We start from the raw sequence: 26,995 nt of genomic DNA, 5'->3' as shown, positions 1-26,995 counted from the left end.
TATTCAAAATTCTGTGAGTCATATCTGTTTAACATCTTATTTTAATATTTAAGATTTTGAAGAGATATTTTCAAAACAAGAATATTATTTTTTTCTGTGTAATCATAAAAAATCATTTTTAAGTAATCTCTGCATTGTTGAATGCTCGTAAAAGCTAAAATTAAAAGATGCTATACAGTAAGAGATAAAGTCGGTGATTTTTCTCGTTACAAATCGTTCATCCTGTTACTTTATCAATGCAAGAGCGGAGGCAAAGCTCGTAACAAAGAACGTGCCCATTCACGCGATCGTTATTGACAGCGAGAAGTGGTCTTGCTTTTCTGCAATAAGAGTCCAGATACTCGGGCAAGATCTTTATTAACTTTCCAGTTGGATCGACACGCAAACTATTTTTCCGTAACCGGCGCGCGCTGCATGGATAAGATAAAACTCCAGGTGGGATAAAACCACTTTCAATTTTCCCTTAATACCGAGGATAGAGTCTCGTGTATCTCGAGTTACAGGCAAAGAGAGAGAGAGAGAGAGAGAGAGAGAGAAAGAGAAGCAGAGTGTGATTGCCACTGGTGCCTCAGTAGAGTAAAGGAAAATCATTTCACGCTTCACTTGTCTCGCTGCTTTCCGCCTTACTAAGGATAGATCGTTTCGCGTCTCGTTAGCATCCTGTTCTCCGCGGAAATGCTTTACCGTGATGAATAACTATTCGCCCCGTGTTCATGCATTGGTACATTTTTTTTTTTTTTTAATATCACGCCCGTTTTGACAGCGTCCTTGACAACAGATCAATTCTTACAGCTTTTAACACATTACGACGCGCGAAGCATTAAAAATAAAAGGAAAAGTTCAATTTACTACATCATTTTCCTCTCAGAATCACCTTTTTTTCAGTAATGTTGTGTATCTTGGGACACCTTATGTTTGTGTCAATTAGTGCTAAAATTAAAACGGTAATGTCATTATCGTTCGAGGAAGATTACTTCCGGATTTCTCTTGTCTTACCTTCGATATACCTTAATACCGGGAATAAATGTGCCTCGCATATCTCTCGATGAGCGTCGTGCGGACTGGTAAAGGAAAACCATTTCACGCTCGACTTGGCGGCTCCTGTCCTGGCGGGGGTAGTCGATCGTTTCGCGTCTCGTTAGCATCTCATCCATCGCCCGTGTCTGGCTGCCTGTCGGCCGCCGGCGGGCGAAATTTCGCAGCGCCATGGCGTTTCGTTCCCTCGGGCACACGCTTCCCCCTCTCTCCCGTCCCCTCTCCCGTTCGCATCCATTCATGATCCATTGAGAGAATCCGAGATTTCCTCCGAGAAATGCGTGCGAAACTAGCGCAACGAGACATTTCGTGTAAAAAGCGCGTCGGCCTCTTCGGTCGATGAACGTAGGGATATCATGTGCCGTTTGAATACAGAATGCTACGTCGTCACCGAATCGCCGGATGCGAGCGAATGAGAAATATCTCTGGCTTTATCTTGAAATACGCGTGCGAGGTGTCCTGATGAAATATAGCGGTGCAACGCAGCGGAAAGTCCCCTGTTAGCCGCGTAACTTTGATTAACGCGCGTTGCGTTTCGCGAAGAATTCAAAAAATGGTACGATCGCGAATATATTTTTCATTATTACGCAATTGCAGTTGTAAAGTCTTTTAAAATCAAATTTTTTCTCCAATGCAACCTACAATTTGTTATTCTTTCGTAATTCGATAAGATTTTTTTAGGAATATGGTCCTGAGAAGATTTAAAATGATTATTTTAAAAAAATTTGTTAAATTTTTTTAATTTCCAGTGTAGAATACTCTCTCAAATAAGTATATGATTTGAATAAGCTTTTGTTAATGACAATATTGTCTTTGATACTTTTCCACGGTAGAATCACCGATATTCTTAAGATTTCAAACATGAACGGTGATCCCTCGTAAGTCGAGAGATCGTCGGGGGGAAACTTATATGTCGATACATAAGTTTGGAATTTATTCACGACCCTTCGATATACTATACTTCGCGGGGAAGTATCCTCGCAAAGTAATCCGCGTCAGGGCAAAAGGTAATTTAGTGCTTGTTTTAAGTCAGGCACGATGAACATTTTCCCGGGGTATAATAGGGAACTCTGCATTGGACTTTTATCGTGCGCGCGTTAAAGCGACGAAGTTAGCCTCGAGCCGATATAGCCGGCAATCTCTGCTTTATAAGAAGCAACATTTCTTTCGTATGCCCTTCCTCGCCGGGAGTATTTGCATTTTAAAAGAATTCTACCCTATCCCATTCAGCCAACGTGGTTGGATAGACCCCTTGAAAAATTCGAAACTGTCGGGCTGGATGTCGGACCACCCCTCATGTCAGTTCACTGTAATTTGTGGCGTCCGTGATAAAATCTCGACGAGTCTACTACCAGGGAGGGTCACACCAGACACGATCCAATCGTCAACCTCATTGTGAAAAAATAATACGAGTCGTACAAAAGGGAAATAGGGGCCTGGTGACCATCAACCTCAAATGAATTGTAATTAACAGGGGTCTTATCGCGGGATATTAATGCGCAATTAGTAGGTAACAAGAGCGAGGTTTCAACTTTCAACTTTTGCACAGATAATTGAGAAAGTTTGGGTGACTTTTGCAATATCTTTTTTCGAAAAAGATTGAATCAAGTTAAAATTACATAAAATGTGATATTTAAGATTCACTTAATATTTACTCTAGATTTGCTATTATCAAAATATTGTACTTTAATAATTGTTTTTAAGTAATTTTTTAGTTTATTTTTGTTTCCATCACTTTGCAAATTGATTACCTTTTAAATTTTCAGGTATGATTTTTTAATTTGATATTTGATTCAATTTTAACAAGAAATTTAAATAATGAATCAATGTGTTTGCTTAAGCATTATGATAAGTTTATTAAACGCTAATGACAAAGACATTCACAGATCTAACTTTAACAATTCAAACTCTTATTGATTCGATTGATCATTGATTATAACCATAATAAATATGACATTTATTATGATAGAGTTTTACTTGTTAAAATATAAAAAAGTATTGATAACATTAATTATAATAATAATATTGTAATATTAATAATATTACACAAAAAGGGAAATTACATACAGATTAATCAATATATGTGTAATTATTAATTTTCTTATTCTATACTGAATTTCATATTTTTATATAAATATTAAAGGTCTCTTATTTTCTCGTAAATTTTATGACTGAAAAATATCGCGAATTGCTGCTTTGGTTCTAAACAAAAAACTCAAATTTGAAATAATAATAAATTTCCTGATTGATATCGCAGTGCAATTTGTTTATTTGGACCAAATTTGCATTCTTTATTCGATTCCACGTATATCGATTTTAACCATGAAAAAACAGAAATACAGTTTGTGCATTGTTTCTTTTTTAATTTTAAACAAAAACCCAACAATCTATTAGGATAAAATAGGATAAAAAATACATTTTCTAATTGTATTTCTAAATATTATAGTATGATTTACTTATTTGGACATCGTGTTAGAATCTAAGCTGTATTTAAGAAGACGTATTTAAGAATTGAAAAAATTCTATACGATTATTTATGTTAACGATGTAATGAAATAATAAATTTGAATACTTTCTTTAGTGAATTTACATACTTGTATTAATTATAGGTGACTTATAAGATTCTAAAAATTACTTTGTATGCTTCTGACGATCTCGAAACAAAAATATAAATTTTATAGAATCCGTTGGTCGCCGGAGAACAATGTATTCGCATAAACCGTTTTGGCCGTTCAAAGAATTTGCAGGCGGCCGCTTTCCATATCAAAGGAGAACAGATACCGTATCAATTTTGCATACAACCACGTCCGATCGCTCTCCATGGGTTCCCCATGTTCGTAATGAAACATTATATAGACGGGCCTTTTGTACCTGCGCGCTTCCATTAGCTTTATATCAATTAGCGGATCGTATAAAAGTTAATTGGCGTTTCAAGGGCGGAACAATTTTTTTCGGTTCCCCATTCACGCCGTCATTTGCGAAAGTCTGACGTTCATGGCCGCGGGCGGGAGACAGGAAAAGGGTGACTAAGTAGCCCAATAACGGTAGGGCTTTGCGTTTCATAGCTCACGGTCGGAAGCCAGCCGTTGTAAGAGGAATTTCAGGCCGTCTCGGGCCGAGGGGATGCTCAAAGACCCGTGGAACGGCGAAGTGAAATATGGCGAATTTGCCTTGGAAATTATTGCGATAAGTCTGAGTGGCACTTAGGGGCTCCAATTACACACGAGGGCGTTATCGCGACGCGCGACGAAATCCGAGTTCGGACGTAGACACCACTTGTCGTTGTGTACGCGAGCCTCGTTACCTCTCGTTACTTCCGTTGTGTCGGATCCGACGATCGGCGGATTCTCGACGAAAGGAAATATATTTCGACGACGTCGCGACTGATTCGCGGATAGGGACATGCGTGGAAATGGCAGCTGACGAGCTAACGAGATCCGCGAATATCGCATCAGCAGTGAAACTTACTTGCGACGCGAGCATTGAATTTCAAAAAAATATATGTATTATTATACGGATGAACAAAGGCATAATTAGATCGTGAGTAGATTCGAAGATCTATAAATGGTGAATTCTATAATTTGATCTAGAAACTTCATGATAGTAACTTTATAATAATCTGGTAATGAATTATATCTTCGTTGCTATATATCCTAGGAGAAAACATAATGAAATTCTTTGGCGTACGTGAACAAGGTACCCCAATTATGCATGTTTTAATTACGGGTCAAATTAGCAAAATTAAATATTTCACAGACATGAACTAATTAAATTGCAGAATTTTTTTTATATTCTTGAATTTTTTGTAATTATTATAATATAAAATTATTTTCTTAATTATATTTAGAAAAGAAAACAATAAATCATTATTAATATCTTCTAATAAGTTTTTTTTAAATATCTACCTCTAATATTTTCTTGAAATTATAATATAATCTTAATGAGTTGCACAATATATACTGAATATATAATAATTACGTTAAAAATGTATATCAATGTACATTATCATATATTTTTAATTATATTGATCCATAATTGAGATTTTATACATAAACATGATTGGGACCGCCATCTTAGTTAAAATTGTGCTTAAATTTATTCTGTATAAATCTGATGGTCTGCTTTACATATCTCCGTCACTATGAAATATGCAACTCCGATATATGATACTATCTATCGATTATGTAAACAAATTGCTTGCAACAGCGATATCGCGATGGAATATTGTTCGACACACTCCAAAGTTAATCAGCGTCGGTTTAGTTGCACTTATTACAAGTGATTGCAACCTGATAACTTTGAAATTGCAAATATCGGCGAAAAAAATTGCGAGCGTTCTGTCCAATTAGTCTGTACAAAAATGATTTATAAACTTTTACACGTACTATAGATTTTTGTCGATAATGTTTAACAAATACTTGAATTTGATTAAATTAAAATAGCCACTAAAGTTTTGCGTTATAGTAAAAATATCATAATGTATAAAGTGCTATAGCATAAAAACAAATCCTAAATGACAAATCACTCGACTTTTGCCGGCAAATGATGTATCGGTGATGTTCGCTAAGATTTTATTACTGAATTTTTCGCACACAAAGATTCAACGGCAAGAACTTAGCGTTCCGATCCACAGCCGGATATGTGACACGTCCCGATTAATGTAGACAAAAAGGAGAGTGTCTGCGCCACGAGAATTCGTTTTCCTTCGAGTATTCACTGTTCGAGTATGTGCACCTGTTGCGCATTTGTTGCGCACGGCGAAACGCAGCGAATTATTCTTTTTGGCGGCGCGTATCACCGCGTCAAACATCAAGCATTCGTATGCAAACGTACTTTACTTGCGTGCAATGATTCCTAAGCGCGCGTTGCTCCGAATTTTCGCGTTTATCTTGCAATTGTGCGCGTCCTTAATTATCTTCATTACGTTTCACTCTCCTTTCTTAAATACAATTGAAGATGTAAATCACGAACAAACCAATTCTGAAATCGAGCAAGTTAATAGATAGAGAGTTGAGTCTCAAACATTTTCTAATACTATATAGGTGTTTTATATATAAATTTAAAAATAGATGATTATTTGCATAATTTTTGTTTAATTTAGTGAAATTAATAATTAAGAGAGTTCCTCTGCTCAGACCCGGCACAACGAGTGGCACAGAGGTTCAAGTAAAGAAAAATATTCAAATCATTTTGTTGTATTCCTTTTTTTTGCTGTATATGGTCTAAAGTTAATAATGGTGAATATAAGAAAAAATTCGGCTATAAAGTACTGCCTTCATTACTGAAATAATTTTTTTTTAAATTGAGAATAAACATTCTTCACTATTATACCACCTTTAGATAACTAAATACAATTTGAAATTCATGTTATAGCACACATTTACTACATCTACGTGCTGTATTACTTCAATTATTGTGTAAACTTTTCTTATCTCATCAATTATTTCACTTAAACGAGCAAGTGCATCATTTCAAAAATTTAATAGTACTTTTCTGGACAGCTAAGATGTATAGTTGTAAAATTTTACTTACATCTGTTCATTACTTTTACGTTTAATACGACAATAAAAACTGAAAAATCCTGAAAATTGATCGATTCCCATAAGAGTTCATGTTAATAAAATATTTAATATCTAAATAACTAGCTAGTTCTGCTTTCTAAAATTTTGGCAGTCAATTTATATCACTAATTTGAACTTCTCTATAAAGTTTCATAAAAATCTATTCATTTTGGTTTAGCAGCGGAACTCCCTTAAGATCATTTAATTTATAAAAAAATTTATATTTTTATTTACACATATACTTTTTATAGATTTTTAATATATTTATTGAAAATAAACAAATGTAGCATTCAGATAGGTTTTATTAATGATATATACAAAATTTCATAAAAATGACAATTAATATCATTCTAGTAGTACTGTTATTTCGATATTCCTATTATTATTCTATTTGAAAAAAATGCACTAAATATTTTCGAATTATACTTGTTTATTTTATGTTTTTAATAAATACTCAAAAAATATACGCAAATGTATGAAAGGTACATATGCAAATAAAAATATTTAAAAAGTCAAATATTAACTTTAATATTATTTTAGAAAACCGAATGAAATATTATGATTATATATAAACGAAAAATGTATATATCAAGCTTTTTATTAATTCTAGTTATTATATAATCTTGGAATCTAATTTATTTGTTTAATTGAAAAGCACAAGAAGTCATATGTGTCACATGAATCTGTGATAGAACTTTTCAACTCAATAATCTTGGACATCAAAATTGTTTGTATATAATATTCAAATTGAATTTTAAAAATAAAATATGATTATTCTTTTAATATGATTTTTATTATATGTATATATTATAGATACTATTATATAATTAAGTATTGGTAAGGCTTTGATTTCATTTTGCTATTCTGATTTGTTGAGTCGTTTAGACTAGTCGTCGATATAGTTAAGAAACGGGCAGTTCTTTTCAGTTTACACTCTTCCGAGCCAGAAAGCGTTGACGGCGTAATATACCGAAAGTGTACTGTCAGCACAGATTAATGGCGGGTCCTAAATGTTTTCGGCGGCGTGAGCGAACGTTCGCCAGCTGGGATACGTCGAACATACACGCGCACATAAAACCAAGGACGGGAGGATAGCCTATGGGGTCCGGGATTCTCTGATCCGCAAAAAGCGAGCAGGCGAAGGAAGGAGCTAATCTTTCCGCACCAAATACAGCGCCGACGAAGAGAATCACGTGAGGTCGATTGAACGCAGTGATGCGTGCGGTCTTGATTCTCCGACGCGAGAAGTTTTTTTTCTGAAGGAATGGCAGGAAACCTTACGTATTTATCGTTCGGTCGTTCGTGGCACGTGCCGGATTGTTGCATGAAATATGGCCATATTCTTCTACTTACATGATTAAACGAAATATCAGGTGACATTCTTATACGAAAAATGGTTTTAGTCACAATCTGAATCACATACTGACTTGTTTCTCTGGTGTAACAAAACAGATTTATCTTCGAAGGAACTGAAATGAAACTTCTGAATGCTAAAAATAAAACGAGAAATAAACAGAAAAAGTGCTTCTTTGCGGTCAGAGTGGATTTTGATGTTTAATAATATTTTTATATATCAATTATTTTTCAATTTTATAAATTGCATATATGATTGTCGAACTTAAAACACAATCGTAAACTGAAGCTGCAAATAATATTTCAATGCAATTAATTTTGATTATCATATTTTTGTGTAATAAATATATATTTGTATAGGGTAAATTACTATAATGGCCATATGGAGAAGATGGCCAATGGTTATAATTTTTCCAATAATTGCTAAATAATGTGTTCTTGTAATTATTTTTAAAGAAAATCGATATTTACTGTGGTTTGTGTGCGTATATTTGAAATAACAATAATATTCATATATTCAGCATCTATTTAACTCATTGACATGGTCCATTTTAAATCAAACTGTGAAAAAAAGAGTCATAGCATTTATTTAAAAAAAAAGAAAAAATAAAAGATATAATCACATGCCAATTACAATTTACATGTCTTCGTTATGTGTTTAATGTTGATTGTGACAACTCAACTGTAATTTATTCAACGTTGTGGTAATTTTTAATGAACACATAAAAAACTTTTTAGGTAGTCAAAAGTTTTTTGTATACATTTTTAATAATAAACATTTATTATTAAAAATGTTAAAAAATATATAATTAAATATCCAATAATATGTGGCAATAAAACTAAATATGAAAAATTAAGTTTTCAAATTATTTTATAAATGTTAAGTACATAAAATATGTATAGTCAACTGTCCTATAATATTATGGCCATCTTTTTCTTAAAAGTTGTAAAAGATGGTCAATGTTTATGTTTCAATATTTTGATGATATAAAATTTTTATTAAGTAAGTTTTCTCTTTAATGTTGGATAGTGTTATGTGTTTTAAACTTTAGTGAAGTAATATATCAAACGCAATTAAAAAATGAAAATAAAAGTATGTTTTTTGCATTAAAAAACTATACTATGACCATCATACCTTCTTTTTAGTTTATTCTATTTTATATTACAAATGTTTTTCTTATAATTAATATAAAAATATTTTTTAACAAATCTGCTTCGACTGAAAAGTGACACTTTTTATTTCTCGTATTATTCACATATATAATACCTGACTTTTTATTATACTAAAAATAATTTTATAAAAAACTATCTACTTATTTACTTTCCGCTTTTGACAATAAGACTATTACTTTTGGAGGAAAAGTGTATAGCAGTACCGGTGACACAGATCTTATCGTCAAATATAAAATGTCCTTTAAAACGAACCGCTCTCGAAATTGTGCTACGCTGCAAAATATGGAGGCCCTTATTCCAAATGTGTAAGGTTGTCGGACGGTTAGTCGTGAGAACGTGCTGCATTACGCTCGTTTCGCCAGTCATAACTTGATAACGACAACGGAAAATACGATTTTACTTCCCCTAAATAAAAGCTTGCGCAAAGTTTTACGAGCTCTCTCGACGGGCACTCGAGGCACGTCGATGATTCTTCGGCTTATTGACAGTTCCCAGTAATCCGGATACTTATCGGTGGAGATACGGGCAAGACGCGAGGTCGATTATCGAGAATAGAGTCCACCTTCTTTCTCCTCCCCGCGCTTGATTGGATTGCATGCATTGATTTATTCCGTTTGTATTTGCTCTCCTAAGAGAAAAGTTTACGAGCCGTACGTTTATCCGTTCGACGGATTTACCAACGTGACCTTACCAACGTAACTTCGATCTGCTCGAACTTAATGGACTTTAATGGCTGTGATCACGTTTGCTGCGACGAAGGGACTGAAGGAATGATTGTGAAATTAACACAGGGATGTGGCACCTCCCACAGTTTTCATATGCTTTGTACTTGCTTCCCATGTGTTTCCTAGCAGCGCGAGAAATTTGAATGTTAATTAATGAGGTTGTGTAAACAATTATGCGAGTTGCTGTATTATTCATACGAGCCGACTCGATGCCTCGGGAGCACGAGTGCGAAATCCGCGAAACGAAATATCATGTTTAATAATTGTCCATTATATTGTTCGTTATTGCATTGGAAAAGTATTTGAGAAAAAAGACGGGTCGTTAAGGCGTAAACGCTGCGGCGTTTAAACGACTTTCAAAAACATTCCACTCTTCTCTCGCGGAGGCGAAATTACCGAGACTTGCTCTGAATATTTAACGTTTCCTTCGAGTTTTCTTGGATACCGGGGAGAGGTGGCGTCTCGAGACAGACATACCTTCCGTCTCGGCATGCGCCAGTATTGCAACGCGCATTTAAGAACTCCCTTGTCCCGCGTTGATTCCTTCATTACCAGAAAGTGAAGTCTTTCTTCCTTAATCTCGAAGTTATTTTCTCTAAAGGGCGCATCGTCCCGCCAGTAATTAAATCAAATTTCGAGAGAATTTGCGTTTGCGACTCTCCACTCTCCTGCGCACACCGGTACAACTCTTCAAAATATTTTTCAATCTTCTACGCTCGCATATAACGAGTATTTGTGTGTACCGACTACTTTATACTACGATAAATATAATTTTCCTCTTTACCTTGCTATTCTATGATTCATTATTATTACTTCGCGTTACACAAAGACGGTCTAAAATTATGTTTCCCTCGTTTAACAAGGCAAATAGTATTTTATTTAAATTGATTCGAGCGTATTATTTTATATTGTTTTAATAATTACGCACGCGCATAATAGCGAAGTTACAGATTATTATAAATTAATTATCGCGTTATTAGTGTTTTACATGCGTTATGCTTGTTTTCTAATTAAAGGACTAAATACATGTATTTTGATAACAATAATTAAAATTCATCCATTTTAATGTTCAGTTGATATAGTCATAATATTATTCTAATGCTGTTTGTACAATAACATAATCATATGTTATGTGCAATATATATCTGTAACCAAATAAAAAAAGAACTTAATTTTCGTAACAAATCTAACGTCTCTCATTCGTCCATTTTTACCGTTGCAAATATAAATGGAATAACTTTATCGTGGGCAACACGTTGTAGTGTTATTCTGCAACTTTTATGTATGGATAATACATCCGGATAAACAGCGAACAGCAGTATTGTGTCATATATCGAGCAGTTCGTTTGCTCTCCTTACACAGGACTTTCTTTCTGATCCCAAGGCAGGACGAAGGGCGCGCTCGCAATATTATGAAATTTTACGAACTACAGGCAAACTGCAGGGATCCTCCCGGGGCATATACGGCACCATGTGCCGCGAATGCGTTTCCATCTGCGTCTTGGGAATGTTTCTGGCGTTATGTTTCCGTATTAACACCTGCTGTGGACCCTTCCCGTTCCTCCCCGCCTGTGCACCCCCGCAGTACTCTCGAAACGTTGGAACGAGTCGGTATGAGTTTCAATGCGGCTCGTACATTCTCTAAATCCACCGTTGGCGTTGAGGGCGTAGCTCCCGACGACCCGAGGAAAATTTCTTTCCGAGATCCTATTCAGACGCCCCTCTCGCAGTGACGACCAATGTGCAATGGATTTTTGGAAGCTCTCCAAGATCGGGGATGAAACGTGATCGTTTCTTGAAAATTAAAGCGTGTCCCTCGTGTCAACTAGAAAATTTTCAATGGTCATCTTCTTCCCTTTCCAGCACCTAAATGGCAAAACTTGCAGAATCCAGCTTGCATCGATTTTGAACGCTAAAAGGCGAATAAAATCTCATAAAATCTTTCTCTTCGCATATTGTGATTTATGAAAATTCTCTTTCACAATACAATGTAATCGCATAAATATCTCTTGTAATATTCGGAGGGGAAAATATTACTGATCTACGCGATGCGATAGAATTTATTACTGCTATCGTAAAAAGGTTTAATTACGTAATTCAAATCGACGCGAACGTTGTCGGGGCAAATGCGGCTTAAACTTTTTTTCTTCTCATCTCTCCCTTTTAAACGGTGCATATGTTCGACCTCCGAACGCGTTGGGAAAGGATTAAACCCTTTTCACCTCGTTCCAAGCGAGCAAAAATATCTCTGTCCATGCTAATGCCCGCTTGCGCGATATTTTGCCCGTTACCGTCCGAGTTTAAACCTTTAATCTTTATTGTAGAAATAAGTAAAACATAGCTAACAAACTTAACTACTAACTTACGGAATACAAATACGGCAACAAATACAATAATGCCGTTCGCTATTTTACCAAGATCTTGAATTACACTTATTTAATCTATTTTGTTTTTTAGAAAGATGCATGTACCTATTTTTCTTGTAAAATGTACAAAATTATGATTAGTTTTGTTGCTAAAACGTTAACAGCATTTAAAAGATATATATATGTATAAATAAAAATAATTCTCTTTGAAATAGAGAATTGTATTATGTCATGGTTATGAAAACGTATGAGTAATGATATGTGTAAACAGAAATTTATTATTTTTATTCTAACAGAGAGAATACTCGTATTTAACAATGTTTTTTCACATTTTGGAACGGCCATGTTAAATCTTTCTACGTTAATATGATAATTAGGTTGTCTAGCATCATACGTTATTAAAACCCAAATTTATGCGGATACGCGAGAAACGAAATGCCGTGCTTCATGTTACGGGGAAAATTTCATATTTTCGATAAGATTCGATTTTACAATCTTTCAACGCCCAGCATGGAGCAGCATACGTTCGTAGGGGAACATATAACCGTATTCGCAGAACGGCGCGCGCGAGGACCTTTCTTACCTCCAAACCTTTTTCTCTTCTCGATTCGCGATCGCGTTACATGGTTCTGGAATCTTTCCAAGGAGCCGGGCTACGCGATTTTTAGAGCGAAGATTGAGGCGAAAAGTGTATGCAAAGTGCCTTAGGATTTTCCGAGATTTCTGATACGTTTTTGGAGATTTCATGTTATTATCCAGGTAATATGGACTCGACACAATCTTTTTGTTGTTACATGAAAAATGTTGTCAAAAGTCGTACAATTTAAAGCATTTGTTGCCACATTAACAAAAAATGTCCAAAATAATAGGCGTGATAATAAACAAGAAAAATTTCAAAAATGTAATGAAAAAGATATCTCCTGTTTAGTTTGTAAGAAAATTGCCGATACTTTAAAAATTATTGTAAAAAGAATTGGATTATTTAAAACAAATTTTAGCAATCATAATTGTTAATTAAAAAATTAATAAAACACAAATAATTTTATTACTACAACTTTACTTACTGTTACAATTATCTCTTATCTAAATTTACTAAAAAATAATTAATATTGAATAACGTAATATATAAGACGAACCGAATAAAATATGATATTGAAGAAAAAATAAAAAATAATTTAATTATTATTATTGGATATTGGATTAGAGAGAGAGAGAGAGAGAGAGAGAGAGAGAGAGAGAGAGAGAGAGAGAGAGAGAGAGAGAGAGAGAGAGGGAGGGAGAGAGAGAAGAGAGAGATCTATACAATAAAAAACGCTCATTATACTGTGATAAACGTATTAAACTTTCGATAATATTATAACAGAATTAAAAGATATCGAATTTAATTTTTATTCTTATTTGGTTAACATTTCTGACTTATTAAATTGTTAATGCCATGTGTGTTCAGATAAAAAAACTGATTACATTTATTATACAAATGTATTTCACTGGCTGCGTATTGCAAATGTAAAAAAGAAGCCCGACTAAAATACATAACAATATAAAATTAAATGAAGTATAAGAGATATGACGCGTCTGTGCGTGCTATTAATTTTATATATTTAGTTATGACAAATTGAAAAAGAACATAGCCTCGGCTGTATTATTAAATCTCTGGTATTATTAAATTTTCCGTCATGCCTGCGCCGTTTTACTCAGTGCTGCAGGTGCTGCCTGCGCTATATTTTATTACATTAAATCATACTGGAGATACAATTACAATTTCTGTCTTTAGAAAGCTTTGCACGTTTCCTCTTATTCAGCGACCTATTTCGAGAACGTCCCTACCATCCGTCTTGGCAAGGCCGACAGTACGAGAAAATTTAATGAACGTGACTAGATCTTATCGAAGCGCGCGGTGGGAGTATGGCGGAGAAGTCAACTTGGAACTGGGAAAGATTGGCACCGCGCGCCGCGTCGCCAGTTTATATAAGACAGACCTGACTTTTACAAATTTTCGATTCTCGCGCCGCGGCGAGAAGCAATCCGCCGCAGTTTGCCTTATTCTTTTACGTCTCTCCTCCGTCGAATAAGAATTACTTTTTTACTTTACGTTACTCTTTGTAATTTAACTTGGACTATATATAAATCGCTGGTACAACTTTCCTCGAGGTATCGTCCGAGTTCGCTGCCGATTCTCCGTCGCGTCGTAGAGGCTGAAAGAACGTTAAATAGCGCCCCTCCTTGTTCTCTTTCTCTCCCTACAGGTTTACGATTTACTACCGATATCTTAATGGGCGGTAAACCGACAATCTGCGGTTTCGTGGGAGAGCTTGCAAAAAAATTGATGCAGATACAACGGGTCCCAGATGAGCGGAGCGCGGACGGGAAATGTTAACTTATAACCGAATTTACCGACGTCTCTACTTTGAGAGTGTTTACGCCTCTCGCGGGAATACCCCGGATACCGGACGATTTGCATCGTTAGATTTTAATTACGCATAAGTTCCGGGTGCATTAAGAGTCGAGGGTAGAGCGAGGAGGGGAGGGGAAAAAAGAGCGGGAGCAAAAAACCCGAGTTTCAAGTACATTAAAGCATCCTCGCGGGTTTCCTAGGAGATTCGACGTAGACAAACGGCCGGATTACTTCTCTCGCGAAGCGAAGAGCGCGGCCGGGTAGAACGTTGAGTTACTCTCCTTTTTTTTTCTCCCTTTCCTTCTTGTTTTCCAAGCCGAGTTGCCGGCGAGGGCTTAATCAGTTGTTAGCCCAGCTTGGGCCAATTGAAAGTTGGCGAAAATTAAAGAGAGACCTACGGAGGGGACGTATGTCCGGGGACTAATCTCCTAAGGGAGACTCGCGATTCGCGCGGGCGATTAAACCGCGCGTCGCAAAATGGGGAAAGGAGCCGTAGCTGGAAGTTACGCTCCCGTGCCGCTCGGCGACGTCGTAAAACTGACCAGTTCGCAACGCGCAACGCTGCCGCTCTGTAAATTGCGGCTCTCATATGTTGTGCTTTCTGCTCCCTTTCCCTCCTCCCTCGCCGCGCGCGTCGCGGCGTCGCGTAAAAAGTCCGCCGTACGGACGACTTTAATTTATGTCGTCCACCGTCGACCAACGATAGCACGTGTCTGAGACTAAAAAACTATTCCGCAAGCGCGCGCGCATTTGGCAAATCTGATTAAATGCGACATTGCACTCGCCTCTAAATTGCCCGCCCGAGACGTTAACGCTGCATCTCATATACTACTCGCTTGTAATGTATACTTTATGACAGCCACGTTTGAGAAAGTTAATGCTTTGATGAAATGATAGCAGGAGATTCGTGCGTCGCACAGTTATTGCACTTTGGATAAATACGAATATGAAATATTTTTTCCCCTAGAACGCTCATCTCTTTCCATGTGCTTAGGTCGTTTATTAGTCCGTATTTTGTCAGCTATTTTTGAATTTTTATATACTCGGCAGTAGAATTTTTATTATCATAGAGTGAAATATTAATATGAAAAAATAACATATTATATCCTCACAGATTGTTTTTTTTTTAACTTTACATTGTGATCTGACTATTCTAAAATTTGATATTAAATAATATTTATTTTTTACAAGGATTGAAAAAATTTAATAGGTTTAAGTCAGCGTTTTGTTTGAGAGATTTTACGTGTTATCGAACCGCAATAACCGCTCGCGTTCGACTAGATTTTTCAAAGTTACGCGGTCACTAATTGAAGCGGTTACCGCATGGTTCCTTGTTACAGAGGCACCTCGTGGGACGTATCTGCTGATAGATGGCCGCCGGCTGGATCCCGGAAACCAGTTTGTGCCGGTGAAGGAGGGCTCGGAGCTCACTCTCGAGTGCGCGGCCGAGGGTGGAAACCCACCGCCCGTCTTGGCGTGGGGCATGACCCTGTCTCAAGCCACTTTAGACGGCCCGGAACAACCGCCAGACAACCTCACTGTGTTGCCCTCGACATCCGGCAGGCGCAGCGGGGCTCACCTAAAGGTCTTGAGGGGACATCACAACGCCACCATCGTTTGTGTCGCGCGCCACATTACGCTGATGATACCGATGAACGCCAGTATTCTGCTCGACGTCCAATGTGAGTATATCGATAATATGAAATTGCACTAGCTATTACGTTCGAAATAATTGCGAAAACGGCAAAAGGATAATTTTTTTGTTAATTTTTCTCTTAAAAAGACTCTTTAAGTAAATTTAAAAGAGCGATATTTTTTAAAATAAGAAGTCAAAAGAGAAAAATTGTCCTGCTTTATTACATTTCAGTTTAGACTATGAGCTTCCTAGTAAAGACACGGATAAGATTTGTGCCACAATTAAGTTGACTAAAGGTCTACCAGAAATATAATTTTCAGTCATCTGTTTACTTTTCGGTAGATTTTTTTTTAATTTTTGGTTTAAAATAATTTCGGCTTAAAACATCTGTGTGTAATTAGACTTTTGCAAAACCTTACAACGAACTGTATGGCGGAATACAAAAATAACAGAAAATAATCAGACAGTTATCATACATATGCATGAGCTTAAATTGCGTTATGAGAGAGAGCGTGCGCGAAATAATTCCGCGGGTCGTTTTTACTCAGGGATCGACGGGCCGAGTGGGATTTCCGCGATATTAAACCTAGTTGCGCCATCGTGTTGGAAATGAGTAACGTGTGTCGCGCGCGTCAGGGGCGGCGGGAACGAGCCGACGCGGCGACCCGAACGAAACTGAAATATAAACTTAATTAAGTCTGAATCCGACGGCACTCGCGACTTGTTTTAAAGTGAGCCCGCGCGGCTGGGAAGAGGCGGTTGTATTTTGAGGTGTGCGACGACCGTGTTACAAGAGCCGGGCCGCGCGGGAAGAAGGGAAGGATTGCGGTGGCGCGGCGAGAGTTGGGGGGGTGACGGGGGTGACCGTGCGGGGGTGACACCGTGTATTATGCGACATGGAGGTAGTTTATTTTGCGTCGTTGCGCCTCTTTCGCCACTCTCTCGCATCCAGCGGTCGCAGTTAGTCGGCAAGTCTTCCCTCATTCCTCTCGTCCGCACCCTCGTCGCCCTCGCGCCCTCGGGGAGTGGCCCAAGTCGCCGAAAGAAGCTCCTCTCCAGCCGGTTTCGTGGCAAACTCCGGGGGATTAACGGGAGTTCCGCAGCGCGGGCAAAAACCAGCGGAGGCGTGCGAGCGCGCTCGCTCGCGCCACCCTTGCGCACTTTTTACCCGCACGTCGCCCCTTCGGGCGTTTAAGGGAAGCTCGTCGAGGCGAGACCGCGAAGATGTATCACCCGGAACTGGTTTCCTCCGCGCCCTTTCCTCCTCCTCCTCTTCTTTTTCTCTCTCAACCGGAGAACTTCTCGGTCATTTCGTTTTCGCTGCTACGAGTTATAAAGTAGCGTGCATTCGTGACTCTCACTCTCGATCAAAGTTCCCTAAATTAAAAGTAAATAAGAAGTGATTTTTCAAATATTTGGCTTTGAGAGGGACATCGTATATGCGGGAAAAAAGAAAATGTTGATTTTAAATAATTAATAATATATTTCTTGAAAAAGCGAAAGTTGCTTGGTTACTTTTTTTAACATAAGGAAAATAACTTGTAATGGTTATTTTTATTTCAATAGTACTTTACGAATGCATTTAGGAGTCCAAGAAATAGCGGGTCCTGTCGCGAGTTACAGCTTGGGAAACCCTGCTTTAGATTATACGGAGTCTGCCTCGAATTCCGCCATCGCGGACAGTTCTTCCTCTTTACAACGGAGTGCAAGGGAAGCCCATTGTACGCCGACATTATTTCGCTTTCGCTCTTTTAATCCTTTCACGCCTGTCCGAACGCAGCGTCGTCCGGCGGCCCGAGGGGCCGAGCGAACTCCTCGGGAACTTAACTCCACGGTGGAGAAAGTTCACCGCGAGTCGTTTAACCGCCTGGGGAAAAAGGCGACACCGGAGGAGATACCGAGACACGTGAATTTTCCGTCGGGACGGCACTTTCAAGGGCATCGCCGATCGATCGCATGATTAACATCGCCTTCTCGATAATGAACTTTAACACTCGTCTTGAAATGACACTCAACATATACCTACACAGAAAAATATTTATTCTACTGCTAAGAAAAGCGATTATTCAATTTATTTTTTTCGTTATAACAAGTAACGGTTATCTTTAATAAAGAATATTTTCTTGACAAGAGTCGTAAAATACACTTATCACAAATTTTAGAAGAACTCATTATTACATACTTGAAAAAAGAATTTATGATAAATTAGGATGTGATGGCCATGAAGAAGATGGTTAATTGCTATAATTTCTCCAATAATATGTTCTTGTAATTATTTTCAAAGATAATCGATATTTACTGTTGTTTATGTGCATATACTATTCGAAATAATAATTATCTTATATCACATTTTTACTTTTAACTGCCTGCTTATGTTTTAATGTGTTCATTAAAAAATGCCACAACATCGAATAAATTACGGTTGAGCTGTCACAATTCACGTTAGACACATAACAACGGTGCAAATTGTAATGTGTAATTATGTCTTTTTTTCTAAAACAAATACTATCTTTCTTTCACAGTTTGAATAAGATGGACCATGATTTTTTTCGGGGCGTTTAGGTATGCATTTTATAAAAAAGAAAAGAAATAAATTAAGTAATAAGTTGCGTATCTAATATTTGAAATTTAATATACTATAGGTATTTTTTTGTGCTGACAATGAGTTAAATAGATGCTAAACTTATATGAACATTTATTATTTAAAATGTTTAAAAATAAAATTAAATATGTGATAATATGTGGCAATAAAATATGTGAAATTATGAGTTTTTTAATTATTCTAATATATGTTAAGTATATAAAGTATTTATGGCTATCTTTTTCTTAAAAATTGTAAAAGATGACCAATGTTTATATTTTAATATTTTGATGATATAAAATTTTTATTAAGTATTTTCTTTTTAATGTTGATAGCGTTACATGTTTTAAGGTTCAATAAACCAATATACCAAACGCTATTAAAAAGTAATAAAAATAAAAGTATGTCTTTTGGATTTTAAAACACTATGGGCCGGTTGTTCCAATTTCTTGGTAAATTTACCTATTAGATTAATATATGTTTGTCTTTATTTATTTAAGAAAAGAAATAAAGATAAACGCATGCTTACCTGGTAGGTAAATTTACCAAGAAGTTGGAACAACCCGCCCTATGACTGTTATATTTGAGTTTACTCTACTTTATCGAAGAATATTATAAAATTGATTTGAAGAAAAGTCAAAGTAATAAATAAGTAAATGTTTTTTTTAACTTAATATTTCTCTTAATTGAAGTATTAAATTCAGAGATTTAAAATATATTGAATAAATTTGTTACTTATGACGAACTTACGGTAGATTTGTGAATTCAAGTACACATTTTTTGTGTTTACAGAAGTTTATTTTAAATAAATCTTACTTGTTTCAAGTAAACGATGAGTGTATTTTAAGATTCATCAAGGCGATATTTTTCCAAAGTAACCATTACTTAAAAAAAAAAGAAAACTAAAAAAATGAGAAACTGCTTTTCTCAGCACGAGAATAAATTTTTCTGTGTGTACAAATTACAACTAGAGTTTATTTTATACTTATCGTACAGGATTGGATCTTTCGAACAGGTAAAAAAAATAAAACAGACAGTGGACGACTTTCGGTTTATTTAATATTCGTCGGAATTTTTCTTCCCCGCGGTATCTCCTCCAACTTGATTTGTGAGAATCCTCGGGCCCGTCATCGAATTTGTGGCGCGGCGCGGATACCTAATTTCAAAGACGATACGGGCGCGAGTGCAGTCGGGCTGAAACGTCTCGAGGATGCAAATTTTCTAGACGAACAGCTTGCGCACGCTCAAAGCTTCAGAGGGAAGAGAGGATGCGGGTGTGCCCCCTACGGGCGATAGCGATATCGTACGGATCGACCCTGCCGTACGTCCTTCCTCCTTTTTTTCCTCCACCCTTATATTTTTTGTTGCAAATTTATTCGTAGCCGTACTTACGCGCTCCTAGCTGTCACGCCGGGGGACAGGACAGAAGAGGTACATTTGTCGGCATCTGAGCGAGCAAATTTTCCGGTAGAACGGTCGCCAAAGGCGGCCGGGGTGCCCCGGGACGCCTTTATGACGTCGGGGCGAAAGGGGGAGGCCCACGTGGTGACCTACTTTCCATATCGTTGCGGCGCATCGCCGTTTGTCATTACGCGTAATGCAAGCTATTACCGGTTGTCATCGCGCCGGGGACACCCTCCCTGTCCCCCCCGTATCGAATAAATGATTTTACTTTTAAATCGCGCGGCGCGCGATTAATCATTGTGGCGCGTCTCGTTGCTTCCGCGCGAGTCGAGTCGCGTCTATTTTACATAAGTTCGACTCTCCCCGGCGCGGAGTATTCGATTTGTACTTGCCGGCGACGGTAACCGGAAAACGCGATCGGATTCGCCATAAATCACGCTGATTTTTGGCGACATTCGTTATTTGCAGCTGACCCGAATACGCGCCGCCGCAACTTCCGGAACGGCTCTTCCTCGGCCGCGCACGGCTGACAGCGCGCTATGAATATGTAGCGAGCGTAGCCGTAAAATTGTAACCGCAGTTGGTTACACGGGTTTCAGCAAGACGAGCTTCATCTCTCGATGTACATTCTAATCGATCTGCGCGCGCGCGCTTCGTTAAACCGAAAATTCGCGCTGTGAATTATGAACAAGTTTCGGAAAAAGCTTATTGCTCTTCTTCTTCTTTCGTACGGTAATTGTCAAAGTGTCGCAACTTTGTTCACCTTAATCCTTGGCGGATGTCGTCGAAACTTCCAACTTTGACATTCTTGCGCTTTTATGCACAAGTTATCAAAATTGATTAAATTATTCGTAGCATCAAAAAGTTCAGCAGATATTTGTTGCGAGTCGATGCGATGTGCACCGAACGATACAGCTACTTTGTCTTGATTAACATTGTGGAAATAATTTACTGAATTAAAATTTTTTTTTGCACTTATTGTATAAAAGAAGACTGTTTTATATGTTCAGGTACATTATTACTGTTTCAACTTCGCGGCGTAAGGATTTCTAAAAGGAGAACGCAGAATTCTCACGACATAATCTTGTAAAGCTTTGTATTAGGTCGTCAGTTATGATAACAAATAATAACACTTGTACGTATTTGCACTTGAAATACTGAAGTACTAATTGGCACTTCAAGAATCTCTACGTCGTGCCGCTGTTGTACGGAAACACTACCGAGAGTCGTCTTCGTTAGTTACAATGAGAATTTAATCGCTCTGAAAGAGAACACAAATGCAATAGTATCCTACATAAGTTATGACAGAGCGCTGTTTGCACAGTCGCCATTCGTAATCCGATTCCAGCTTTGAAGAAGTAATTGCTGCAGATTTGTCGGGTCAGAATGTGCCAAATAATTTAATGCTCTGTTGACGGGCAACAAAACCCCTCCGTGCACACATGTATTCGCTCATAAGAAAATTATTGGATGTATGTACATATTTACATGTTCTTGTTTATTACAAAAGGAAATAGATTCGATATTTTTTTACGACAAAGCTGGTAAATTTAACGAAAACAGCTTTCATAAATATTGAATAATAATAGAAGGCAAAAATGAAAAGAGAGTTTCGATATTTTTTCCCGATTTTTGCTTGATATTGCAAATTTGATGTAATTTTAAAAGGGTCTCGTCATTTTTTGCCATCGACTGTTCATTTCCCTGACATTTCCCTGAATATGTAGAGATGGTTGCTTGAATTTTTTTTTTGGTCGAGGCTTGTTTTCTCCGCTATGCAGAAAATATGCAAATAACGTGATCATCATGCTTATCGCGTTCGAGTTCTGAAACTTTTTTGATCACTCTCAGACGCGGCATATTTGACGCGCGTAACGTTCAGAGAAGGACCGACATTCGTTCAAGTTCGCGCGAAAGTTCACGATATTGGCATGGTACTTTGGTTAATAAGATGCAAAATACTTGGGAACTAGCCGTTGCCGAAGACGACAAGCAGGCGTAGATCAATATGCATTCTCCGTCATGAAACACAGTCTCCGTCAAAACGGGATAATGTACTTGTAAGAATTGTATATAACTTTTGGAACGTACGCTAACTGGATTTTTCCTCTAAAAAGGATGTTGTAAACTCGTCCATATGATATACGCTGATTCCGGAACGCTTGTAGTTTTCTTGCGTTTCACTAAAAGTTAAATACCTTAATACAAAAGTCATAGGAAAGTTTTTTTCAAAAATGCATTTTGAAAAGAGAAAAGATAGACTTGTAAATATGTTTTCTGTTGTTTTTTTTTAGTTTATTGTTTTTACGATATTTCGTTCCTCTCGTTCTAAATTACATAACATTGAAAATTGATTTTTAAAAATATTTTTGTTTTATTTTGAAACGCTTCAGCTTGATGAAACACGTTGGATAAAAATTAACGAAAAAGTATTTTAAAGCAGACACTTTCTAAGCTTTAAAATATTTTTTTTTTAATTGATGCAACAATTGGTCGCAGTAATGTTAAATTTCTTCTAAAAACTCATTTTTACGAAATATTTTTAAACTGCAAAATTTAAGAATTTGTAGAAATGAGAAAGAAACAAAAGTTTTGTTATAATTTATATTTTGTTATATTTTTAATTTGCATTAATTAAAAAAAAAATTTTTAAGATTTTTTAACTTCTCATAAAATGCGTGGAAATTGCAAGTTTCCAAACCTGAACGATAATGTATATGACGCGAAAGTCTTGATTTTTTTTTTATTATTTTAACAAAGAATTGACATAAATTCGCAGGTTTTTAACATTTATAACACACAATCTCAATGTTTCAATCTAAATGTTCTTTCATATAAATTAATTAACGTAAGCAAAAATTAAAAATAATTTTATTAATACGTATATAGCATTAACTTTTATAATATATTTTCATCGGACTGTGTAGTTATTTGTAAAAAATAATTTATCAATTTGTAGAAAAACAATTTATTAATTTTATCGTCTAATCAAATTTATTTTTACGAACCTGCTTCCCTTCTATGAAATCTGTTTTATTAAAAATTATTTTCTCTCTTCCACTCTTTCTTTTTTCATTTCTCTTTTTTCACGCTTTCCCTTTTTATATTAAAAAATACTACGTATAAATAAATCATGAAATTGAATGTTGAAAGTTACTGCATTTTCCAGCACGCAACAATTGCTTCATCGCACCTGTCAACAATATTTGCTAACGACAAACAGCGAGAAAATATTTTACTTGAAATTCCAATTCTCCCTCCCCTCCCCCAGTCAACTTTTTTTCATTAAATCCATGTGTATCGCGGCTGTGTATCGTTATGAAATTCAGCCGCTCTCGTTGTTATCGGTTTTGGCAAGAAAGATTCGTTACACGACGATATCATTGGTTCGGGTATACCGATCAATCGGGATAATTTAATGAAAAACTAATATGATATAGCCGGCGGCCCTCTCATATGGTGCTTCTTAAATACGCCAAATATCAACAGGTTGTTGATTTCGCTGACCGTGTTCCCCGGTTATTTAGTTCACCTTTGGACAGGTAGCTGCGTTTGTGAATGTGGGCGGCCATGGGTGTAACCGACATGGGATACATCTATGCGTGACTGCTTTCAATATCCGATCATACGTGTATACATGCATACAAGCCTTGCACGCACATAAATATACACATTTCGTTATACATATACGCGAAGCATGGAGCTGTTACTTGTCGCGCAGGTTTTTAATTATTCCTTCCAACTCGCGTGCAAACAACTGGGAACCCGTCAGCCCGGGCGTTTTACAATGCTCGACGCATGTCTCATCGCTCTGTTATCGGTCATTCAAGCTCACGGACAATCAATTACGTATTCGCGGCTATATGGACTGTCGCGCGGCCGCAAAACTCGTATATTTGTTGTGCGACGTGTGCGACGAGTACGACATGATATATGTCATGATTAGCGTTTACGTAACGCGATTTACGGGATAAAATACAATCCCATTGCGTATGCTTAAACGCGTATTAGTTGAGCTATGAACGGATATGATTACGGACGGTTACAAGGGTCATCAATATTTTATATGACATTTAGCCCGCCGATATCATTTGCAATTTGTGCGAACGCGAATGGCGCTCCATTGATTTGACAGGTTGTTACGAATTATTATTACTGCATGTTTTGCCCGCAACACCGGGGGGCCGACTATATTCCTGACTAATTCATTTCGTGTAATTCGCCATCCATTGGGTCGGATGGCGTAATTGTGAGGGCATTCAGACGCGGTAATGAATCTCAAACACGATTATTGCCGGGACACGCAACTTCGTTCATTTCAGCGAGTCCCTTTCATACGAACGGAGCCTTCGGTCTTCGAAAAGCATACCTTACACGCCGTACCGCGATGACAGTTAGAATCGCGCGCAAATTATATAGTCACAGTCAAAAAGTCGCGCGTTTGCGCGCGTTTTCGATGACGCTAACATCGATAGACATTTTCTAATGCGTACCTGCTGTCACTTAACGGCGCTTGTTTTTTATTTTTTATTTTTATTTTTTTTTTTCACGAACACGTTTTGCACGGTCATACTTCGCAGAGCGTGTCGCAAAAATTCAATTCCGCGATGCGTTTTGTAGCGCTGTCGTACCGAATTTTTCTCGCGCGATATTGTTTTTTTCAAGAGTTAGCTCGTCGTCGACAATGCACAATTCGACAGTGAATGTTTTGTATATTTCGATAAAAAAAAGAGAAATATAAATGGTACGGGCGTGACGTTAATAATTTTCTTCTCTGATTGTATTATTCAAGCACATATCGTAACTGTTATTAAATATAATATTATTTAAATTTCGTTGTAATAAATAATTGTCAAACAAAGTTATTAATATATTTTTTTATTTTTAGTTATTTAACAACTTTATTTAAAAACTCACAGAAACTCTGACAATAATTACTTCCTTTGTTGTTGTTCATTGATATGGATTATTTTTTATAAACAGTTATTTACACCTATTTATAAATATGAGTATCCTTTGAATTTGTAAAATCACACACACATACACATATTTTATGCTATAAAACATAATAAAATCAAATATAAAAATTATTAATATGAAACAAGATGCATTTCAGAATTTCTATTTTATAGAACCATCAGTTAATTATTGATCGCTGTAATTACGTGAAAAGTTTCTGTAGAAATGACAAATATTCTATCTCTGTTGGACACACTTATTTACAAAAAAATCTTATTCATGATATTTTTAAATTATAATATTATCTAATATGCATCACGCTAAATATGTCTATTTATCGTGTTGGACTAAAATTGGAGTAAATTTTTGTATTAATATATAATCATTTCTCAAAATGTTGAGTGTGCATCTGTCGATGAAATTACAAATTACTCTTTGCAACGTGCTTGATCTCCCGGTGCAATTTATTCATTGCGATCACGTGTGACAGCAATTTCGCCGTAGAAAGTCTTTTCGGCTGATTCACAATCGGAGTCGATCCGCCGGCAAACCAGTAGGCCATGCAAAAATTCGATTGCGGTCACGGTTGGCGGAATCTTATTAACAAACGAGCCCCAAGGGGCTTTCCACCGTGCACGCCACATGTCCGTCATTTCCGCGGGATGATACGTGGCCCGTGAAAATGACGCGATTGGATCGGACCGGAGACACGTGTTTAATAAAACTCGTCGTGCGCGAGATCGAAAAGAGCCCCGGGACGAAACCGAAGCCGTGGAGGGATCAGCCGGGATTAGAGTCGAACACGCTGAATTCACCCGCCCTCCGGACGCATGAAAGGGACACCTATAATTACGTTCCCCTTACGAGAGGCGAGAGGGCGCGAAAAGCCTTGGCGTGAATAACGCCGATACCTCTTTTTCAAAAGAAACGAAATTGACGAGTCCTCGCTCTCCCTCTCGTGTGCTTCTTCTCGACGGGAAAATTATATGCGTATATACGAGACGCGCATCGATAAACACCGTCACATTTTCACATTAATAGCAGAAAATTAGGGGCGGTGTTAACGGACAATGGGAATTATCTTGTAAATTTAATTATTGTTTTTTTTTTTCGATTGGAAGATGATTAAAGCTGTTTGCACGAGCTATCGCTTTAGCGCGTTTTTTTTTCCGAAAAATGCACTGTCATCAATTACTCGTTTCGGGTTGAAGAGCTTAAATCCTTCTGTGACAGGTTGAGATGCGCGATATATCACTGCTACATTAATTATATCCTCCTGCATAAACGTGCTAAATTGATATATTTCGGGTTATATCTACATTTCATTTCAAGGAACTGCATCTCGTTTTCAAACTCAATTCCTTTTCAGTTATTTATTTACCGTTAAAGCGGTTCCGCGGTTACCCCCCGGTAACATCCTATATAAAATATATTCAAGCATTCAACTCGCGTGTAATCGATGCGTACATTCGAATACGTTTACATTTATTCGAATCTATAGTATATCGCGGCATAAAGAACGGTGGAAATGGGAGAGGAGTGATCGTACTTTTTTAAACGATTAAATCTGATGTGAGCACGAAGAAAACTTTCTGCACGGTCCATTCCTTACACCCCGATTACCGTAATGTTGCAGCGATGCGAAGTGTAACAAATTAGAGATTTTTTCCTCTCTTTCTGCTGCTCTGTATCTTCCTTCTCTCCTTCCCTCCCTTTCTTCTCCCCCCTTTTCTCTCTCTCTCTCTCTCTCTCTCTCTCTCTCTCTCTCTCTCTCTCTCTCTCTCTCTCTTTCCCATCAATCTCCCCG

The 26,995-nt window shown here is 37.1% G+C and overlaps 1 protein-coding gene across 6 annotated transcripts in view; it reads left to right on the top strand.

Annotated features, from left to right (window-relative positions):
• LOC105838083 (hemicentin-2) overlaps nucleotides 1-26,995 on the top strand; it is a 361,527-nt gene that overhangs the window by 219,037 nt on the left and 115,495 nt on the right. For all 6 annotated transcript variants that reach the window (XM_028191705.2, XM_036284191.1, XM_028191696.2 and 3 more), the window contains exon 6: nucleotides 15,949-16,290. In XM_028191705.2, the coding sequence (XP_028047506.2) occupies nucleotides 15,949-16,290 (342 nt within the window). The remainder of the gene's footprint in view (nucleotides 1-15,948; nucleotides 16,291-26,995) is intronic.

This window comes from Monomorium pharaonis, chromosome 3 (genome assembly GCF_013373865.1).
Source record: "Monomorium pharaonis isolate MP-MQ-018 chromosome 3, ASM1337386v2, whole genome shotgun sequence".
Taxonomy (NCBI): Eukaryota; Metazoa; Arthropoda; class Insecta; order Hymenoptera; family Formicidae; genus Monomorium; species Monomorium pharaonis.
This window is presented reverse-complemented; position numbering and strand designations above follow the sequence as displayed.